General features: G+C 32.8%; 1 protein-coding gene across 1 annotated transcript; it reads right to left on the minus strand.

Moving 5' to 3' along the window:
* Positions 2,290-4,862, minus strand: LOC108663249. The gene is made up of 3 exons (XM_018126838.1): positions 4,766-4,862; positions 2,854-3,723; positions 2,290-2,576 (listed from the first exon to the last, which is right to left on the minus strand). The coding sequence occupies exons 1-3, from the start codon at positions 4,860-4,862 to the stop codon at positions 2,290-2,292; spliced, it is 1,254 nt and encodes a 417-aa protein (XP_017982327.1).

Consider the following 21,646-nt stretch of genomic DNA (forward strand, 5'->3'; position numbering starts at 1 on the left):
AATCAAAATTTAACTTCTTCACGGCCCAATAAGCATCGTGTTCAAGTTCCACCAGTAAGTGACAAGCTTTGCCGAAGACCAACTTATATGGAGACATGCCAATTTGGGTATTGTAAGTAGTCCTATATGCCCACAATGCATCATCCAATCTTTTTGCCCAATCTTTTCTTGTGGGACACACTATTTTCTCCAAAATCCTCTTGATTTCTCTATTTGATACTTTCGCTTAGCCACTAGTTTGAGGATGGTACGCAGTTGTAACTTTGTGTTTAACTTCATATTTTGCCAGAAGTGCATCAAAATACTTGTTACAAAAGTGACTCCCCTCATCACTAATAATTGCCCTTAGAGTGCCAAATCGAGTGAAAATATTCTTCTTAATGAAATTCATCACCACCTTTGAACATTATGAGGAAAGGCTGCCGCTTCAACCCACTTGGAAACATAATCAATAGCAAGCAAAATGTATTTGTTGTTGTATGAAAATATGAATGGACCCATGAAGTTAATACCCCATACATAAAAAATTTCTATCTCCAAGATGTTGTTGAGAGGCATTTCATGTTGCCTTGTGATATTACCCACTCTTTGGCACCTGTCAGAATGCAAAACAAAATTGTGAGCATCTTTAAATAATGTAGGCCAATACAAACTTAATTGGAGGACTTTAGCAGCGGTCCTTGTTCCTTTAAAATGTTCTCCATAATCTGAAGAATGGTAATGGTGAAGCACACTTTGACTTTCTTCTTTCGGGACACAGTTTCTAAAGATCTGATCTTTACATTGCTTGAACAAGTAAGGCTCATCCCAAAAATAAAATTTGACATCATGCAAAAATTTATTTTTCTAATGAAAATTTAAATCAGGGGGAATAATATTGCTTACCAGATAATTCACGAAATCAGCATACCAAGGAAGTGATTTCTCACCAACTTGAAGGATTTATTCATCAGGAAACATCTCCTTGATTAAAGTTGAATCCTTACCTTAAGCTTCCATCTCTAATCTTGAGCGGTGGTTTGCCACTTGATTTTCTGTTCCTTTTTTGTCATGAATCTCTAGATCAAACTCTTGTAGCAAAAAAATCCACCTTATCAATCTTTGTTTAGCATCCTTCTTGGCAATCAAATATTTGATAGTTGAATGGTCAGTGTACACTATCACCTTTGTCCCCCCAAGATATGAGTGAAATTTGTCAAAAGAAAAAGCTACAGCCAAAAGCTCATTTTCTATTGTGGTATAATTTTTCTGAGCCTCATTTAAAGTCTTGCTAGCATAATAGATGGAATGAAAGATTTTATCCTTCCTGTGTCCCAAAATAGCTCCCACCGCATAATCACTTGCATCACACATTAGTTCCAAAGGGAGAGTCCAAACGGGACTAATTATGATAGGTGCAGATATTAATATTTTCTTTAATTCATCAAAAGCAACAAGATATTCATTATCAAACTTAAATGGCACTTCTTTTTCCAATAAATTGCAAAGTGGTTTAGAAATTTTTGAAAAGTCTTTAATAAATCTTCTATAAAAATCAACATGACCAAGAAAACTTCTAATACCTTTGACATTTGTTGGAGGTGGTAATTTCTCAATTGCTTCAATTTTTGCTTTATCTACCTCAATGTTGCTACTAAAGATCTTGTGCCCAAGAACAATACCTTCTCGCACCATGAAGTGACATTTCTCTCAGTTAAGCACCAAATTTGTTTCTTCACATTTCTTGAGTACCCTAGCAAGATTTAAGAGACAATTATCAAAATTATTTCCAAAGACAGAAAAATCATCTATAAATACCTTTAAACATTTCTCCACCATGTTTGTGAATATAGCCATCATACATCTCTGAAAGGTGGCAGGTGCATTACATAATCCAAATGGCATTCTTCTAAAAGAAAAAGTGCCATAAGGACATGTAAATGTAGTCTTTTCTTGATCTTCAGGAGCCATAGCAATTTGGTTATAACCAGAATAACCATCTAGAAAGCAATAATATTCCTTACCAGCCAAGTGATCCAATATTTGATCAATGAATGGAAGAGGGAAGTGATATTTCCTTGTAGCTTTGTTGAGCTTGCTGTAATCCATGCACACTTTCCATCCAGTCACATTTCTTGTTGGAATGAGCTCATTGTTGTCATTGGCAACCACAATCATTCCTCATTTCTCAAGAACACATTGAACGAGACTTACGAGTGAGTTATCAGAGATAGGATAAATTATTCCAACATCCAACCACTTGATGATTTCTTTCTTGACTACTTCTTTCATGATGGGATTCAATCTTCTTTACTGTTCAATTGTGGCTTTGTGATTTTCTTCAAGGAGAATTTTGTGCATGCAAACAGAAGGGCTAATTCCCTTAATATCAGCTATGGTCCACCCTATTGCTTTCTTGAATTCTCTAAGTGTCCACAATAACTTCTTCTCTTGCATGTTTGTTAGAGAGGTAGAAATAATAACAGGAAAAGTAGAAAATTTTCCAAGAAAAGCATACCTCAAGTGTGCAGGCAGAGGTTTGAGTTCCAAAGTAGATGGTTCCTCAATATAAGGCTTAAAAGTTGGCATTAAAGAAGCTGAAACATCTAAAGACTCATATTGATGATTAGTTCTAAGTTTGGAGTGAGCATTTAACAAATTTGAATATTCAATAAATTCATCATCATCCCTATTAGAATTAGCAACTAAACATGCTTCAAGAGGATCATTGGGATTTTTTTCTAAGAAAGCATCTTGTGTAAAGTTATTTACCCACACTCACAGAAAAGCAATCTTCAGATGTCATAGGCAATTTTAAAGCTTTGAAAATATTAAATGTTACCTATTGGTTTTGAAATCTTAAATTGAGCTCACATTTTTCAACATCAATCAAAGCTCTAGCAATTGCTAAGAATGGCTTCCCAAGGATGATTGGAATTTTCCTATCTTCTTCCATGTCAAGAATTTTAAAATTAACTGGAAAAATAAATTTATCTACCTTGACAAGAACATATTCAATAATTCCTTTTGGGTACACATAAGAACGATCAGCTAGTTGCAAAGTAACAAAAGTGGGTTTGCATTCTCCTAAACCAAGTTTCTCAAAAATTGACCAAAGCATTAAATTGATACTTGCACCTAAATCACTCGACGCTTTTGCAAAAAATAAATTACCAATAGTGTAAGGGATTGTGAAACTACCTGGATCTTTGAGTTTTGGTGGTAGTTTATTTTGGAGAATTGCACTAGACTCTCCTATAAGGGAGACTATTTCAAACTCACTTAGCTTTCTCTTTTTGGAAAGGATGTCCTTCAAGAACTTGACATAGTTGGGCATTTGTTCCAAAGCTTCAGCAAAAGGAATATTTATGTGTAATTTCTTGAAGACATTGAGGAACTTCTGAAATTGCTTTTCAAGCTTTTGCTTTTGGAGCCTTTGGGGAAAAGGTGGTGGAGAATGGATGACTTGAGAAGTTCTTTGATTTTCAGCCTTGTCATCTTCTTTCTGTTTAATTTCACTTTCTTTCTCACACATTCCTTCCTTATCAACATGTTCAGTCTCAGGTTCAACTGCTTTTTCATTCACCCCTTTAATCTTTTTTTCACTCCTTAAAGTGATTGCTTGGCATTGTTCCTTACTTTTAGGATTGATTTGTGTGTCACTGGGTAAGGAATCTTGAGGTCTATTGTTGATGGAGTTTGCAAGCTGTCCCACTTGGGTCTCAAGATTTCTCAAAGAGGCTCCTTGATTTTGAATTATAGCATCAATATTGGATATATATTGCAAGAAAAGTTCTTCCAATTGGGACTTCTTTTCAGGAATTTATGGTCTAGCTTGTTGTTGAAAACTAGGAGGCATGATGGGTTTTGGAATGGAAGGCCCTGCATTGTTATTCCATGAAAAGTTGGGGTGGTTTCTCCAACCAGGATTATAAGTATTGGACTATGGGTTATTTTGCTGTCTATTGAAGTTCCCCACAAATTGGACTGAGTCAGAATTGTATAGACATTGTTCATTTGAATGGCCATTTCCACACATCTCACAAACTACAAATGAATTTTGAACTACATGAACTCCCAATGTTAAACTTCTTAGACAGTGCAGCCACTTGTGCAGCCACTTGAGCAGTTAAAGTGTTAGGTTCATCAATTTCATAAGCTCCAACAGCTTTTCTTGGACTAGAGCTTTCTGAAGGCTATTGATAATTATTTGAGGCCATATCTTCCAACAAATTATAAGCATCTGCAACATTCTTACTCATTAATGCCCCACCAGCAATAGCATCAATTGTGGTTTTTATTGACCCAACCAGCCCATTGTAGAATGTTTGAACTTGTGACCAATTAGGAATCCCATGATGTGCACATATTCTCAGTAGTTCTTTAAACCTCTCCCAAGCTTCATATAACGACTCACCATCAAATTGTGTGAATGAGGTGATATCATTCCTCATTTTTACAGTGTTGGTAGGAAAAATAAATTTTGCTAGAAACTTTTGTGCCAAGTCTTCCCATGTAGTGATAGACCCATTAGGTAGTGAATTAAGCCAGCTTTTTGCTTTATCCCTCAGAAAAAACGAAAATTGTCTTAATCTATTAGCATCATCAGTTACTCCATTGTATATAAAGGTATCGCAAATCTCCAGGAAATTAACCAAATGAGAATTAGGATCATCACTGGGTAACCCACCAAACTAGACTGAAGATTGAATCATCTTAATGTAAGCTGGTTTAATTTCGAAATTATTTGCATTGATGGAAGGTCTTATAATGCTTTGGTGCAAACCTTGCAAAAGAGGAACAACATAATCCCACAGTGCTCTATTTGCTTCAGGAACCAGATTAATGGCATTATTGCCATTGTTATTGCTATCCTCAACCATTGTCTGATTTAAAGCTACAATTTGTAAAATCTCTCTTCAACGTCTTCTGAAAGTTCTTTCTATCTCTTGATCAAAAGGAACAAGATTCAAGTTGTTTCTTCTTTGCATACAATGACCAAAGATATATTCAAGCAAACAAAATCTAATATTAAAACAAGAAAAATAAAATTTGAAATAAGACTAAATTGCTTGGTATTAGTATTAGTATAAATTCTAGAAACAATTCCTTGGCAACGTGCCAAAAACTTGTTAGTTAAAAGTCTACTACGTAAGTATACGTATCGAATAGATAGCATATAAGCAAGCAGAGTATCGATCCCATAGAGAATTGATCTAAAATTTTACTAAGTACTAAAATTAGAACAATTTAATCTTACCCAAACAATCAATATCAAATAACTAAATTAATTAACTAAAAAAACTTAACCAAAATTTAAACTAAGTAAAATCAGAATAATAATAACTTGAGTAAATATCAAATCAAACAAGCCTAGGATTACAATATCCCTCACACTTCATCTAAATCTTACCTCTCTTCCTTAACTTATTTCAATGGGTTGAATTTCTAACCTAGAGTTCTAAATTATTTATAAGGGTCTCTCAACTCATCTTATAAAAATATATATTTTAACCAAAGCACTATATTCCTATGTGAATTGAAATTAAAATAGATTCATTAAGTTCAGGCTCTAATCTGGCTACATACGGCCTATAGGTATATCCCTATCCTATATGCAAATCATTTAATATGATCATATGCTATTCCAATTTTAGTCTACACTAAACTCCCTTTCCCAAGTTTGTTTAGGTTCCTAAATCAATTTAATTGGTGGCCAAGCAATTAAAAGCATTAAGAATAAATTAGAATAAACAATTCAAAATCCATTGAAGATAAATAGAAAAAGATTAAAAATTTAGATTACATGTGAATTCAATTGCAATCCTAGAAAAAAAAAATTAGCTACCTGTGATTGCAAAGAAAAATAACATTATAATAATTTCAACCATTGAGAGTAACAAGAAAAATAAAAGCCAAGGAAGAAAACAAAACAAATATTTACTGCCTTGCTCTCCAAGTTTCAGCCTTAACTTCTAGTTTCTTGAATATCCAAAATTATCAACCATAATGTTCTTAAAAATATCCTATTTATGTTAATAAATTTAACCTATAGTTCCTTAAGTTGACCTATGATTTAATTGGGTTTAAAAGTGTAATGAGAGCCCAAAAAAAAATTCAATTTGTTCTTGCCACATTACGTTCAGCCATTTTTCGATGTAATTTTCTCTATTTTCAATGAAGAATTGGGTAAAGTGTTTTGCATGAAAGTTGTAGCTCTATCTCTTAACTTTTCAATGGTCTAAGAATCGCATCATTTGGAATTTTTTAGGATGAGTTATGAACAAAAAACTAAAGTATATGCAGGTAGACTTTCGGGTCTTTCAACACCTTACTTTCCAAAATTAAGTCCAATTTCCTTGGTTCCTAAAAAAATATAAAAAAAACTAATAAATAATAACCAAATTAAAAGAAATAACATAGAATTAAAATAAGTCACTTAAAAATAAACTAATTATAAAAACAACTAAAAAGAAATAAATTATAATTGAAAATTGAGGACTTAGCTAATATTTAATAATAAAATTAGACTAAAATAATTCTATAAAATAGAATTATTAGCAACCAAACATTCTAGCAAACATCTCCAATATTAGGGAAAATCATCATCCTTAAGAATCTCCACAAATATCATATATATCACTGGGCTTATCCTTTGAGCCGTTTAAGTTATTCTCCATGGCACACCCTAGACACCGGAGTATCATATTAGATAAAATCAAATTTATCTATGCTTACTCGAGGCTATCTCATGTTGTACGCAAACCAAATTATAATCATCGAGTGGTCTTCCCTTGGACATCTCAAATCACGCATGATGGCCAACTAGAGGAGACAAATCATGCTCAGAGTAAAGCCACTGGTGAAAAAACAAATCACATGAGTGCTAAAGCTACGGGCAGAGAATCAGAATCATTGTCCAGAGTAATTTCCCAACACATGGCATCACCTAGAGTATTCTTAGATGGGTGGCAACAAAGCATTGCAGGCGAGAATCATAGGCAGGATTAATGCCACCATCCATGTAAGCACAGAACAAAGTCACAAGGGGATGGACTCCACTTAAACTCAAATCAAATCAACGTTCGGAATTCATCCATTGGATGGAACACATAACCACAAATAAGGCCATCATGCCTTGACATTCCATATGCTCACATCAAATCATAAATCACATTTCATGAGCTTTGAATCGTCTATAAGCTCGATATAGTTTAAATGCCTTTCTATTCTCCAAGGCATTAAATGCTCATAATCCACTAAGGAGTCGATTGTCTAAGGTAATCTATTCCTAGATGTTCATCATATCCTTTAGATGTCCTAATCTAGACTCACACAACATAGGCCACCCATGTGGCTTGCACTAAGGCACACAATCACAACATATACCATTCACACAAATATATATATATATATATGCATATATAAATATAATTTGTTTTCTAGCCCAGACATTTTCATCTAGGCTTACATACAAAATCTAGTACTAGTGCAACGCATCTTTCATGCGTCATGCATCACAAGCATTTTAAACTAAACCCACTCATAGTGACAAATTGAAGGCACTCCACAGCCAAGCGCAACTTTAGCCTTTAAGCTTCCTCTAGCTCGCCAATGAATCGATTACCTCAATTTCCCCTTTAGAACACATCAAAACACCCAATTATTAATTATATCCAGACTTTTGAAAAATGCTAGCTTTTCTAAAATAACTAAATTCTTAGCAATCCAACATTTAAGCTCAAATCCTTCTTTAATGAATGTTAGTTAAAATTCTATTATGCAACTATGCATATCGAATAGATAATACATAAGCAAGCAGAGTATTGATCCCACGGAGAATTGATCTAAAATTTTACTAAATACTAAAATTAGAATAATTTAGTTTTATTCAAATAATTAAAATCTGAATTCTATTTAAACTAAAAATTGCTCAAGTAAAACTAATTTAATTAAAAATTAAAGCAACAAGATAATTAGGTAAAAAGCAAATCAAACAAGCCTAAGATTACAATATCTCCCAAACTTCATCTAAATCTCAACTCTCTTTCTCAACTTATTTAAATGGGTTGAATTGCTAACCTAGAGTCCTCAATTATTTATAAGGGTCTCCTGACTCATCTTATAAAAATATCTAGTTTAACCAAAACGCTATATCCCTATGTAAATTGAAATAAAAACACATTCATTAAGTTCAGGTTCTAATTCTAGTTACATATGGCATAGAGGTATATCCTTATCCTATATGCAAATCAATTATTATGATCATATGCTATTATAATTTTAGTCTACACTAAACTCCCTTTCCCAGGTTTGTTTAGGTTTCTAGATCAATTTAATTGGTGGCCAGTCAATTACAAAGCATTAAGAAAAATTGGCATAAACAATTCAATTCCATTGAAAATAAGCAGGAAAGAGATTAAAAATTCACATTACATGTGAGTTTAATTGCAAACCTAGAAAAATAGTTTAGTTCATAATATCTAATAAGAACTTCATCCAAAGAAAATTTCTACATTAATCCAAGTAAAAGAAAATAAGAAAGACACAAAAATAGAGAGATAAAACTAATAGTTGAAGCTTTGTGATCTTGATTCTCCCTCCAATTCTTTTGCTTTTTTGCTTCATTTTTGGCTCTTTTTCTCCAAAGAAATTACTTACTGCCTCCTCCCAGAAACCTTTGGAAAAGGCCCCTTAAATAGCCTCTAAAAGCCTTAGCTACCAAAATCTCGTAAGCTTGTTATTTTTGGAAAATACGTTCAGCATTGTGGCCCTCATTTCCCAGAGTCACAGCTATCACAGGTTCCGTCTCAATTCTATTCTTCTATTGCAGTACTTCCACTTTGACAAAGATTCCGACCACTTGTAGATCAAAACTGGGCAAAGTGGTAAGCATTAAAGTTGTAGCCTTGCCTCTTAGCTGTCTAATATTTCAAATATCATGTCATTTGGACTTTTGTAGTTCGAGATATGCTCAAAAAACCGAAATGTATGCAAATAGAGCACCAATCCATAATGCACCTTTCTTCACAATTGAAATTATTTTTGATCCTACTCCTACAAAAACATAAAAATAAATATAAATAACATAAAACCAACATTATTAACTTAAAATAAACATTTAAACTTAAATTAAACTAAACTAATAAAATAACTAAAAACACCTACATCTGATCCTAAATCTAGTCTAACTTAGACTAATTAGGTATTTAATCTCCCATTAAATATATGTATTTGACGCACACATCAAACTCCCCTAAACTTGAATCTTTTCTTGTCCCCAAGCAAAAAGGAAGAACTAAAAACAAAACAACTAGATAGAAATGCAATTCACCAAGGCATGATTCACCATTTTTTTTCTAAAAAATTATCCCACAATTTTAACTCAAGGTGAAACATAGATAATTATCAAATTCATACTAATTCAAGTGCAAATGGAACCTATACACACACAACATCACAACCAATCCAATTTACATTAATATAACTCCAAAAGCTAGTTTCTAATTCAAATTCTTCTAGTCATTCCTAATTGGTTTCCAACTATATCAAATGGTTATTCCTTGCACTACTCTAATCACACTAAAAATGAATAAACAACTCAACAATAAAACAGCTCATAATCCCAATTACTAGCCATTATCAACAACTTAAAACCAAGCCTAGTTCATCACTCACCTTAGGGTTTCTTTGTAGTTGAATTCTCTTCCAATAACTTCCAAAAAATTATGAAAAATCTCTCTTTCTCTTTCTAAACCTCCAACTAGTGAGAGAAAGTGCTGAACAAGGACTTTTTGAGGGTTTTAAAGTGAGAGAGTGAAAGAGCACAAGGGTTCTAGTCAAAAGGGCACAAAGGAATGAAAATTAAAGCTAGAGAGAGAAAGTTGTGAAAGTTTCATATCAAGCTTCCATTGAGGATGGAAGCAACATGAGATGGAAGAAGAAGAAGGAAAAAAAGCTGTTGGAGAATGAAGAAGCTATGGAAGAAAAAGATATTTATAGCTCAAGCTTATCCATTCCACTTGAAATTACGAAAATGCCCTTAGCACATTAACTTGTTCTCCTTCAATCCTTGGTGCAATCTTTTTACTCTTTTGATACTAAAACAAGTCCATAATAGTCTAGACATGCTCGGGTTTACAAAAATTAAAATTTTGACCATAGGTGAAAAATGACCATTTTGCCCCTATGGTGAAAATTATTGAAACTTCTAGTTTTCTTCGTGTTTTCATCATTACACATTATTTATTCAGTCTTATGCCTATTTTGACCTTAAAATATCATTAGACCTTCTTCTGAGAGCTTTTTAGAGAAAATGACGAAACTACCCCTAGCCCATGTTATTGGGTCTATGCGTAGTTATGAGCCTATAGGGGTTGAGGTCTCGCACCATTCACCTTGAATATATCATTTTAGCTTTCATTAGCAACTTCCATTACTCCATGAGGGTATACTTTTGTGACAACGAAAGGTCCAAACGACCTAGACTTAAGCTTACTAGGAAATAATCCCAATTGAGAATTATAAAAGAGAACATGTTGGCTTAGTTCAAAGTAATGTTCGATGATCTTTTTGTCATGTCATCTCTTTGTCATATTCTTGTAGATATTTGCATTCTCATAAGCTTGAAGATGAAGCTCATCCATCTCATTGAGTTGCAAAAGATTCTTTTTACTACCTGCTTGGAGATCAAAATTTAAATTCTTGATGGCCTAATATGCATTATGCTCAAGTTCAACCAGAAGATGGCACGCTTTGCCGAAAACCAATCTAAATGGAGACATCCTAATCAAAGTTTATTAGGCAGTCCTATAAGCCCACAATGCATTAACCAATCTCTTAGACCAATCTTTTATGGATGGACACACCATCTTCTCCAAAATTCTTTTGATTTCTTTATTGGATCCTTCAGCTTGGCCACTAGTTTGTGAATGGAATACTGTGGCAATCTTATATTTCACTCTATATTTAGCAAAGAGTGCCTCAAAATACTTGTTGCAAAAATGAAAACCTTCATCACTGATAATAGCTTTAAGGGTGCCAAAACAAGTAAAGATATTGGTTTTCAAAAAGTTCATCACCACCTCATAGTCATTAGTTATGAGTGTTGCAGCTTCAACCCATTGAGATACATAATCAATAACAACAAGATATGCTGATTATTGTATGAAGGTATAAATAGACCTATAAAGTCAAATCCCTAAACACAAAAAATCTCCACTTTGAGGATATTGTTAAAAGGCATTTCATGTCTTTGTGAGATGTTGCCCATTCGTTGATAATTATCACACTTTTCAACAAAATAATGAGCATCTTTAAAAAGTGTAGGCCAATAAAAACTTGATTGATGAACCTTTGTAGTAGTTCTTTGACCTCCATAATGTCCTCCATAATCTGAAGAGTGACGATGGTGAAGTATATTTTGAGTTTTATCCTCTAGAACACGCCTTCTAAGAATTTGATCTCCACATTGCTTGAACAAGAAAAGCTCATCCAAAACATAATATTTGACATCATGCAAGAATTTTTTCTTTTATTGAGAGTTCAAAGTGCAAGGGAAAAGATTACTTACAATGTAGTTTACAAAATCAGCATGCCATGGAAATCTTTTCGGCTTGTTCACATGAAACAACTGCTCATCTAAAAAATTCTCATTAATCACAATTGAATTACCAGCTTGTGTCCCATTCTCCAATCTTGAAAGATGGTTGACACTTGATTTACTATACCTTTTTTGTCTCGAATTTCTAAGTCAAATTCTTGTAACAAAAGCACCCACCTTATGAAGTGTGGTTTGGCATCCTACTTTTCAATCAAATATTTGATTGCAGAATGATCAGTATAAACAATGACTTTAGTGCCAACAAGGTAGGTGTGAAATTTTTCAAATGCAAACATTATAACAAGCACCTCTTTTTCAGCAATGGCATAGTTCATCTGGGCTTCAGCCAATGTTTTGTTGGCATAATAAAACAGATGTAGTATTTTCTCTTTTCGTTGGCCTAGGACTACGCCATTTGCATAATCACTTGCATCACTCATAAGTGCAAATGGAAGACCACAATTCAGGATAGTGATAATAGGTACATAAGCCAATCTCTTTTTCAGCTACATAAATGCCTTAAGGCATGGATTATCAAAGAGGAAAGGTGTGTCTTTCTTCAAAAGGTTGCATAGTGGCTTAGGGATTTTAGAAAAATCTTTGATGAAGCATTTACAAAAACCAACATGACCAAGAAAACTTCGAATACCTTACACTGATGTTGGAGGTGAAAGTTTGTCAATTGTCTCAATCTTTGGCTTATCTACTTCTAAACCTTTGTTAGAAACTTTATGTCCAAGAACTACACTTTTTTGCACCATGAAGTGACATTTTCCCAATTCAACACCAAGTTGGTTTCTTCACATCATTTAAGCACTAGAGCAAGATTTTGTAAACAATCATCAAAAGGATCTCCAAAAACTAAAAAATCATCCATACATACCTCCAAACATTACTAAATAATATTAGTGAAAATAGCCATTATGCATCTCTGAAAAGTAGCTAAAGCATAACAAGTCCAAATGGTATTCTTCGGAAAGCAAAAGTCCCATAAGGACAAGTGAAGATGGTCTTTTCTTAATCATCAGGTGTAATAGCAATTTAGTTGTATCCAAAATAACCATCCAAAAAGCAGTAGAAATCCTTACCAGTAAGTCTATCAAGCATTTGATCAATAAATAGGAAAAGAAAGTGATCATTTCAAGTAGCTTTGTTAAGCTTTCGATAGTCTATACAACCTTCTAGTTAGTCACAATTCTAGTAGGAATGAGCTCATTGTTGGCATTGGAAACTATAGTCATACTTATTTTCTTTTACACACATTGGACTGGACGTACCCATGTACTATCTGCGATAAGATATACAATACTAGCATCTAACCACTTGATAATCTCGTTCTTAACCATTTTTTTCATGATTGGATTCAATCAACGTTGATGCTTGATAGTTACTTTATAGTTGTCTTTAAAAAGGATCTTATGCATGCAAATAGATGGAGTAATTCCTTTGATGTTTAAAATGGTCCACCCTATTACCTTTTTATACCCTCTTAGCAACAAAAGAACTTGTTTTCTTGCACATTAGTAAGAGAAGAAGAAATAATGGCTAGTAAAGTAGATGAATAACCCAAAAAAGCGTAGGTTAAATGATTAGGCGATGGCTTGAGCTTAACTGTAAGTGGTTCTTCAATGGAAGGCTTGGCTGGTGATGATGAAGAAATTAGTAATTCCAGGGTCTCAAATTGAGGTTTAATGAGGCGTGATAGGGCATCCAATAATTTCTCACATTCAAAAACTCTATCATCATCACTTTCACAAGTAGAGATTAAAGAAGTCTTAAGTGGATCATTAGAATAATTCTCCATAAATGTCTTATTGGTGTTGATATTCTCCACATTAACTGTGAAACACTCATCAAAATCTTTTAGAAATTTTAAAACTCTTAAAATATTAAAAGTTACCTGTTAGTCCTAAACCCTTAAAGTGATTCACCTTTTTCAAAATCAATGAGAGCTCTAACAATAGCTAAAAATGGTCTCCCATAAATGATTGGTATCTCACGATCTTCCTCTATGTCAAGCATAATAAAATCTATTGAAAAAAATAAACTTACCTATTTTTACCAAGACATTTTCCACAATATCTCTTAGGTAGGTGAAACTTTGATTAACAAGTTGTAAAGTCACAGAAGTAGGTTAATCTCTCCTTAACCAAGTTGTTGATAAATGGACAACAAGATTAAATTTATACTCGCACCCAAATCACATAAAGCTTTTGCAAAACACGATGTACCAATAGTGCATGGAATGGTAAAACTACTTGGATTTTTCAGCTTTGGTGGAAGCTTATTTTGAATTATGGCACTGCATTTCTCAGTAAGTGCAATAATCTCAAATTCACCCAATTTTCTCTTTTTAGTCAAAATATGTGCAAAAACTTCACATAGCTTGGCATATTTTCCAAGGCTTCAACAAAAGGAATATTAATATAAAGCTTTTTAAATACCTCAAGAAATCTCTAAAATTGTTTGTCAAGCTTTTGCTTCTAAAAATATTAAAGGAAGGGTAATGGTGGTTGTTATGGATTTAATTAAGGTTTCTCTCCTTGAGTTTGTTCATCAGAATTTTCAACCACAATTTCCTTTACAGCATTTCTACTTCCAACCACTACTATCTTTGACCTTTTTACCACTCCCGAGTGTAATTGCCTTATAATGCTCCTTATCTTCTCTTCTAGGCTTGGGTTTAGTGTCATTAAGTCAAGTACCCTAAGCTCTACTATTAATCACATTAGCTAATTGACCCACTTGTGTCTCAAGATTTTTGAGTGATGTTATTTGACTTTGCATGATATCATCATTCTAGCTATGTACTGCATGCACATCTCTTATATTGTTAACTTTTTCTTAAACGTAGGAGCTTTAGCTTGTGGTGGAAAACCATGAGGAAAATTAGGCTTGTTGGTGATAAGGATCCTTGGTTGTTACTCTAACCAGGATTGTAGTTGCTAGAATATAGATTATTCTATTGTTTATTAAAATTTCTAGTAAACTGTACAGATTTAGGATTAATCGAACACTGATCACTAGAACGTCTATCTCCGCATAACTCACATTTCATAAAAGTGTTAGCCTTGAGTTATAATATGTTTTGATTTGAAAAAAATCACATGTTTTCTTGAATTTATTGTCAAGCATTTGAAATTGTCTAAAATAAATTTTCAGCCCCTTAAGGTTACATATTTGTTTGGAAAGCCATGTATCACTATAAAACACCTTATAAGCTTTCAAACAATGCATATTCAGCTAAAAATGTAAGAGCAAACATGCCTTGAAATGTTATTTGAATGTAGAAACAAGGTAATGAGGAAATAACTGGAAAAAAGCACCAAAAAGCAAAGGAAACCTCAAAACACAAGTCAAGAGTCCATCTTAGAGAAGCTTAAGTAGATCTTAAGGCTGAAAAAGTGCAAAACTTGAAGATTACAAAGCCATAGTCGACTATAGAGGAGGCACAGTTTGCCTGACAAGTCAATGGCTAGAAAAAGTTAAGATTGCACAACCATAGCGGACTACAGAGGAAGCATAGTTGATTATAGTAGGCTAGATTTGCAAAATACATGCTCTCTGGATGTTGATTGACTAGAGGAGAGTTATATTTGACGATGGAAGCCATAATTGAGAAATTTGAAGAACATAGTCAACCCAATAAGCATTGTAGTCGACCTTCAATCTTCAATATTGACTAAATTTGATTCAAACTTATGTCTAACGGCTCTAAACCTTGCCCCAACTATAAATAAACACATTTGAGCCATTTTGAAGCAAGAGAAGATTTGAACCAAAGCTTCAAACTCAAAGAGACAACCTAAAAGCTCATATTCACTTTCTAGCATCTTTATAGTCTTCCACAAAGCTTTCAAAGTTGAATCATTGCTTTAATCAAGCTGAAATTTCTTCTCTCATTACAATCAAGCTAAAATCTCTAGCCTCCAACTTTTGTGAGGGAAATCTTTGCTATTACTCCTTTGTACACACATCTTGTAAAGGTCCTAGCTTAACCTTGAAAAGCTATCTTGTAAAAGTTATCACTTCCCATTTAAAAAGCAAGAATCCCCTTGTAGATTGTGTAAGGGTTATCTCTTAATCCTGTGAAAAAACCATCGCAAGAGTTACCAGTTAATCTCATTAAAAAGTAGGAATCCCTTGTTGATTGTGCAAGGATTATCGCTTCCCATTAAAAAGTAAGAATCCCTTTGTGGATTATGTGAGGGTTATCACTTCTTATTAAAAAGCAAGAATCCTTGATTATGGATTGATGTTCCTTTTTACCAAGTTAATGGATGTAGGCATTGAAAAAGCTGAACCACTATTAATCCTTGTATCTTTTTTTAATTTTCCACATTATTATTTATTATTTATACTTGCCTTAGGAAAATAGATTTATATTGATTTGTTGTTTTACACTTAGGAAAATATGTTTTCTTTACCTTTCATATTTAGCATTTACTTTAAGAAAAATGTTTTACCTTGATTGATAATTTTTATACTTAATAATTTATTGTTGAAAAATTATTTTTGATAGTAGAAAATATTTTTAGGTACAAAAGTTTTGATCTTTATACTTAGATTTTCAAAGAGATTTTCATAAATACCAATTCACCCCCATTTTGGTATGTTGTGCATTGAGACTTCTACATTAATAATTGATATCAGAGCTTGGTCTTAATTTTATAGGTATAATTGCCTTTGAGAGATCTTTCGTATAAGCTTAAGTCAAGAAAAATAGAGGTAACGACAATCGTACTTAGTGAAGGGCAATCGATCCAAAGGCCACCTATTTTTGTAGGTAATAATTATCCTTATTGGAAATAAAGAATAGAAATGTTTATTCAATCTATGAATTGGATGTATGGAGTGTAATATTAAATGTTCCTCATGTACCTTATAAGGAAGTAGATAGCACGATAGTGATCAAAACTAAACATGAATGGAATGATAATGAAAATAATTGATTCAAACTAACTACAAGGCATATAATACCTTTCTTTGTGCCGTAGGAGTTAGTGAGTTTAATAAAGTATCAATGTGTGAAAATGCCTAGCAAATTTGGAATACCTTATAAATCACATATGAGGGCACCAACCAAGTCAAGGAATCCAGAATTGGATTGCTTACACCTGACTATGAACTTTTTAAGATGAAAGAAGGTGAATCTATTAATAAGATGTTTAAAAGTTTCACAAATAATGTTGGTGGTTTAAAAGCCTTAGGATAGGATTTTCTCAATGCATAACTTGTAAAGAAAATTCTTTATAGTCTACCAAAATCTTAGAGATCCAAAGTCACAAATATAGAAGAAGCTAAAAATCCAATTGAATTTACTCTAAAGAAGCTCATAGGTTCCCTTCTCACTTGTGAGAAGACACTTAAACATGAAAGTGAGAGAGAAAGACCTAAGAAGGAAGAGGTTAAACAAAAAGATTTAGTCCTTAAATGTTTAGTTGAGGAAGATAAGATAAGCATCAAAAGTGAGAGTAAAAATGAAGGAGATTTAGCCATGTTGGAAAGAAAATTTAATAAGTTCATAAAGAAGAACTCTAAAGCTAGAAAACCAATGAAAAGGGATATGCTTAAGGAAAAGTGTCCAAGAAATCACCTAACATGTTTTGATTCCAAAGAGCTTAAACATACGAACTATGAATGCCTTATAAAAAAGGACTTCAAGAAACTTCAAGAAGAGAGGAATCATGGCAACGTGAGTCATAGTGATGATTCATAAGATGAAGAGGATGTTGAGATTGCTAATCTTTGCCTTATGGCAATCGATGACTACAAGGTATATCCTATTCCTCACAATTTTGATCCATGCATTCATGAAGAAAATGATTATACATTTGATGAGTTGCAAGATGCTTCTAATGATCTTGTACTTGAGTTAGAAGAAAGAATTTTAAAATGCAAAGACATCATAAGAAAACTTCAAGTTGAAAATAAGAACTTAGTTGAGGATAGAATAGAGATAGAAAACAAAATGAAAGGTATGCAAAATGAAATTGATTAGATGAACAAGAAAAATGATGATTTGCATGATTCACTCTCTAAGTTTCAAAATATCCAACCAAAATTGCATGACATGAAAAATAAATATCCAACAAATTTTAGATCATGTATTGCAAAGAACATTCTTTAACAAAGAAAGGCTAAGCTATAACTTACCCACTTTAAGAATTTCTTTGTTAAAGAAAGTGAAAAATATGATGGTTTGTCTAGATGCACATCATGCCTAAAATTTAGACATTATATTTTATCTTGCTCTTATAGAATTGTTACACAAAGAGATAAAGTAGTTAGATATGTATGGGTTCCCAAGAGAACCAAACTTCCATAAAGTAAAGTGGTAGAAATTGATAAGGTTCACAAGAGAACCAAGGTTACTAACCGTAAAGGGCCTAACAAAATTTAGGTACCAAAATCAAATGTTTGAGTTTTCTTTTTGTAGTAAGAGCATACATGATCTAAGTTAATAGCATAAGAAAGAGGTAAATTAAATTACTTATTTGTGATGAAGATCATTGAGGTATGACATGTGCAATATTAATGATATCTTGAACTTACATTGGAACCAATGTGCATATACTCTTAAAATTATGAGTATTTAAAGCATATATTGAATATTTATTTAAAAAATCATGCCTTACTAGTTCCTTAAATATATGAGTGTGAGATGGACATATTGAATATTCTATTTAATTACTTATCTATCATATGATCATTATTTATCCCCATGTTTATCACATGATCCATCTAAGGGAAGATAAGATTATGCTTTGATCAAATTTACCATTTAACTACTTCTCCTTATTGGAAGCAATTTAATGAATGATTAAGGGGAGTTGATCATTGACATTGTCCTATGATGGTTGAGCACTTGAACTCTTCGAGAACTTGGTGAGATCTTAACAAATGGTGTTCTACATTATTGGTAATATCCTTTAAACACCATATTAATCTTGTGCTTAATGATGCTACTAATTCTTTCTTGAATGATTGAAACATAGATTCATTATATGCTCCTCACTATAGTTATAATAATTTTGATATTTAAGATTAGAATAGTTTGTTGATCATTTGATTAAATATTTATGTAAATATATTTGTATGCATATATATATATGTATGTATGTATTTGTTGATTTCATTATTTGATTGATTACGTGAATATATGATTGTACATTTAATTGGGGCATGTTGCATTACACATTGTTCATATCATACATGCATACACTATGCATATAAGTCATCCAACACTAGGTCCTTTATCTAATATATACACTTTCACAAGTTCAAGGATATTGTTTTTGATTTTTCAAAATATAAGCCTTGATTCGTGACAAATGAATTCTTGAAAATAGACTCTTGAACTAATGCACATTTCCCTTCAAAATAGTCCCCAAGCTTTCTCATGAGGCCATAGTTCATTTAAGTCTATTTTGAAAGCCAAAATAAAATTTTCAAAACAAAATTTAAAAGACATAACTGACTATATGATTAAGAGGATCAACTAGCTCGAGCATTAAGTAGTCTAAACATGTATATTTGAAAAACCATAGTCAATTATACCTATTGGTTTCTTAAATTCCTTGAATCCTTCACTTTTCCATAATCATTTTCGCTTCGAAATTCATTTTTTTTTCCAAGTTCATCCTTTTTGGGTCCTTTAGATTCATAATGTCCATTAAAACCTCCCAACCTTTATTCACTATAAATAAGGAACTTTGCTTCAAAATTAAATCATCCCAAAATCTAAAAAACCATTTCTACAGTGCATAGTCTGGCACCCAAAAGTTCTTCATAGCCAAGTCCTTATACTCTTCAATTGGTCATTGCTTCAAAGTTTTCCTCAATGGAACCATTGAAATGTCAAAAAGCTTTTACTTAAAGGGGTCAAACAAGTTCCTCAAGCACAAATCATTTTCAAGAGCTGAATTTTTTTAATGTTGATGCCTTTGAAAAATACCGAAATACATTCGTTTCAAGAAAAGTCTACCATGGTTGAGTAATTGATCTAGATTTTCTTGAAGAATTTGGCTTTCCATATATTGAAAACTTTAGGGCCTTAGGATGATATGATTATTTGAAACTCGATATTGCTGTTTATGAAAAGTTTGTCAGAGTATTTTATAGTAATGCTAGCACACAACAAAAAGATGAGAATGATGAGGTCAAGACTTATGGGAATGCATTTACTACTTATGTCATGGGTAGAACACTTAAGATGTCACGACCCGAAACTCCCATTGAGCCCGTGACAACTGCCGCGATGTCCCGATAGATATTCATTATCCGTAATGCTAATCGAAACCTCGCAAGGTTTAACATCAGTTTTCTCGCTTCCCTTGTGAGTATTAGTTACTAAAATCATGTTTTAAAGCGATATGAACCAATTTCAATTCAAAAACAGTCAAAGAGAAATTTCAACTACATAGGGGTATTTTAGTCATTTTTCTTAAAAATTTCAAAACTAGTTAAAACGTAGTATATGAGAGAAATTTACACATTTCATAACCGAAAATAAGTTTTGATATCTAAAACATTCATTTAAAGTGAAATTATAGCTAATGGAATAAAATATTCCAATTTTTCATAAAACAATTTTTTTTAGAAATCTACGTAAATAATTTTTACAGTGTAAAAACAAAATAAATTCCTACATACAGCAGCACACGCAGCCAGGTATTCAAAATATTTAACAATGACATGTGGGCCCCCGAATGACTAAAAGTAATGAAAGCTGTGAACCTACAGTTGTTTTTTTTAAGGATACAAGTCTAATTATAGCCTTCAACGAAATGAGCTATCTACCGACTATCTTGAGCCTGAAATGGGTGGAAAGGAGGGTGGTGAGATTATATAATCCCAGTGAGTAAACAAATACCATCTAAAATATCTAAAACTGAGTAAATAGAGACAGATAAAATATATTAGTATAAAAATGATTCATAGCATTTTGAACTCATTTTAATAAGATAAAATAGATTCATTTCACCCAAATAAATAACGAGGCTTATGATTTCTTGAAAAGCTTAGCTCGTGCCAAAATCATTCTCATATTCAGTTGTCAGGGATACCTTGGCCTGGGGCTATCCCAACCGAATCCGCCAAGGCTGTTAAAAAGTCATGTACGCATAAATCATGTTTTTATTTTGAAAACATAGTTGTTCCTTGGTGTTGGCTAAGTTCACCCTCACGTGGTGGTTCAGCGTGAAGTGAACTCTAAAGTTTTACCTTAGGAGTTACCCTATGTGCCTTTCCGGCTTAGGTAAGATATAACGGGATTTATCATACCCCTCTAAATAGGCTGGTCCACGGAAACCCACCCACTGCAGTAAACTAATCGATATCCCACCAAATTAATAAAATTTCAGCAGCATAACGTGGCAATTATTTTACAACATAGCATGCAAGGCAAAACAATAGTTCACATATGTTTAGCACAATAATCAATCCAGCCACTCATGCCCACATTATCATAAGCCATTTTATTCAAATCATAATTTACAACACAACAAATAGTCTCTAATTACTCCATTTTCAAAACCATCATTCAATTTCAAGACAATTTTATAAAATCATTTCATTTAATCACATTTTGCTTATAAAATATAAAGATTTACCATTTAAAGTCATTTTCCATAAAATCACAAAAACGAATTAAAATTCACTTCAGATAATCAAGATGATGATAAGGTTACTCACTGTAATGGGAATCGAATTCGAGATACTTTGATTCTTGATCCTCAGATACTACCTCTTTACTCTTGTCAGAATGCTCACCACTTAGACATAATGCACAATAAGCAATTTGCTACATTTGTGCTAAACCGTTGTAAAACCAATTCAGGCTTTATACTAATGCATGAAATGGGATGTGAAATACTCGGGTAACTATCTAAATACGGTGTTAAATATAAATTCAATTGTGTACCTAAATACAATGGTATTGGCCTAATTCGATCTATCACCCGATTAATTGGCCAATACGTCTAATTCAACTCTAAACAATTCCATTTCTCTCCCAACACTCCAAATCATTAAATACAATTTAAATAACTTGAAATGTGGCAA

Source organism: Theobroma cacao, chromosome 9 (genome assembly GCF_000208745.1).
Source record: "Theobroma cacao cultivar B97-61/B2 chromosome 9, Criollo_cocoa_genome_V2, whole genome shotgun sequence".
NCBI classification, from domain to species: domain Eukaryota; kingdom Viridiplantae; phylum Streptophyta; class Magnoliopsida; order Malvales; family Malvaceae; genus Theobroma; species Theobroma cacao.

Bases quoted from the DNA above. Each gene is read 5' to 3' on its own strand.
- LOC108663249 (XM_018126838.1), bottom strand. From the start codon at position 4,862: ATGGTTGAGGATAGCAATAACAATGGCAATAATGCCATTAATCTGGTT. The intron at 3,724-4,765 runs GTTTGCACCAAA...TTCAAAATCAAG, and splicing joins TGTTGTTCCTCTTTTGCAAG to GAGCCTCTTTGAGAAATCTT. The intron at 2,577-2,853 runs GTGAGCTCAATT...TAGATGTTTCAG, and splicing joins TTTGATTGATGTTGAAAAAT to CTTCTTTAATGCCAACTTTT.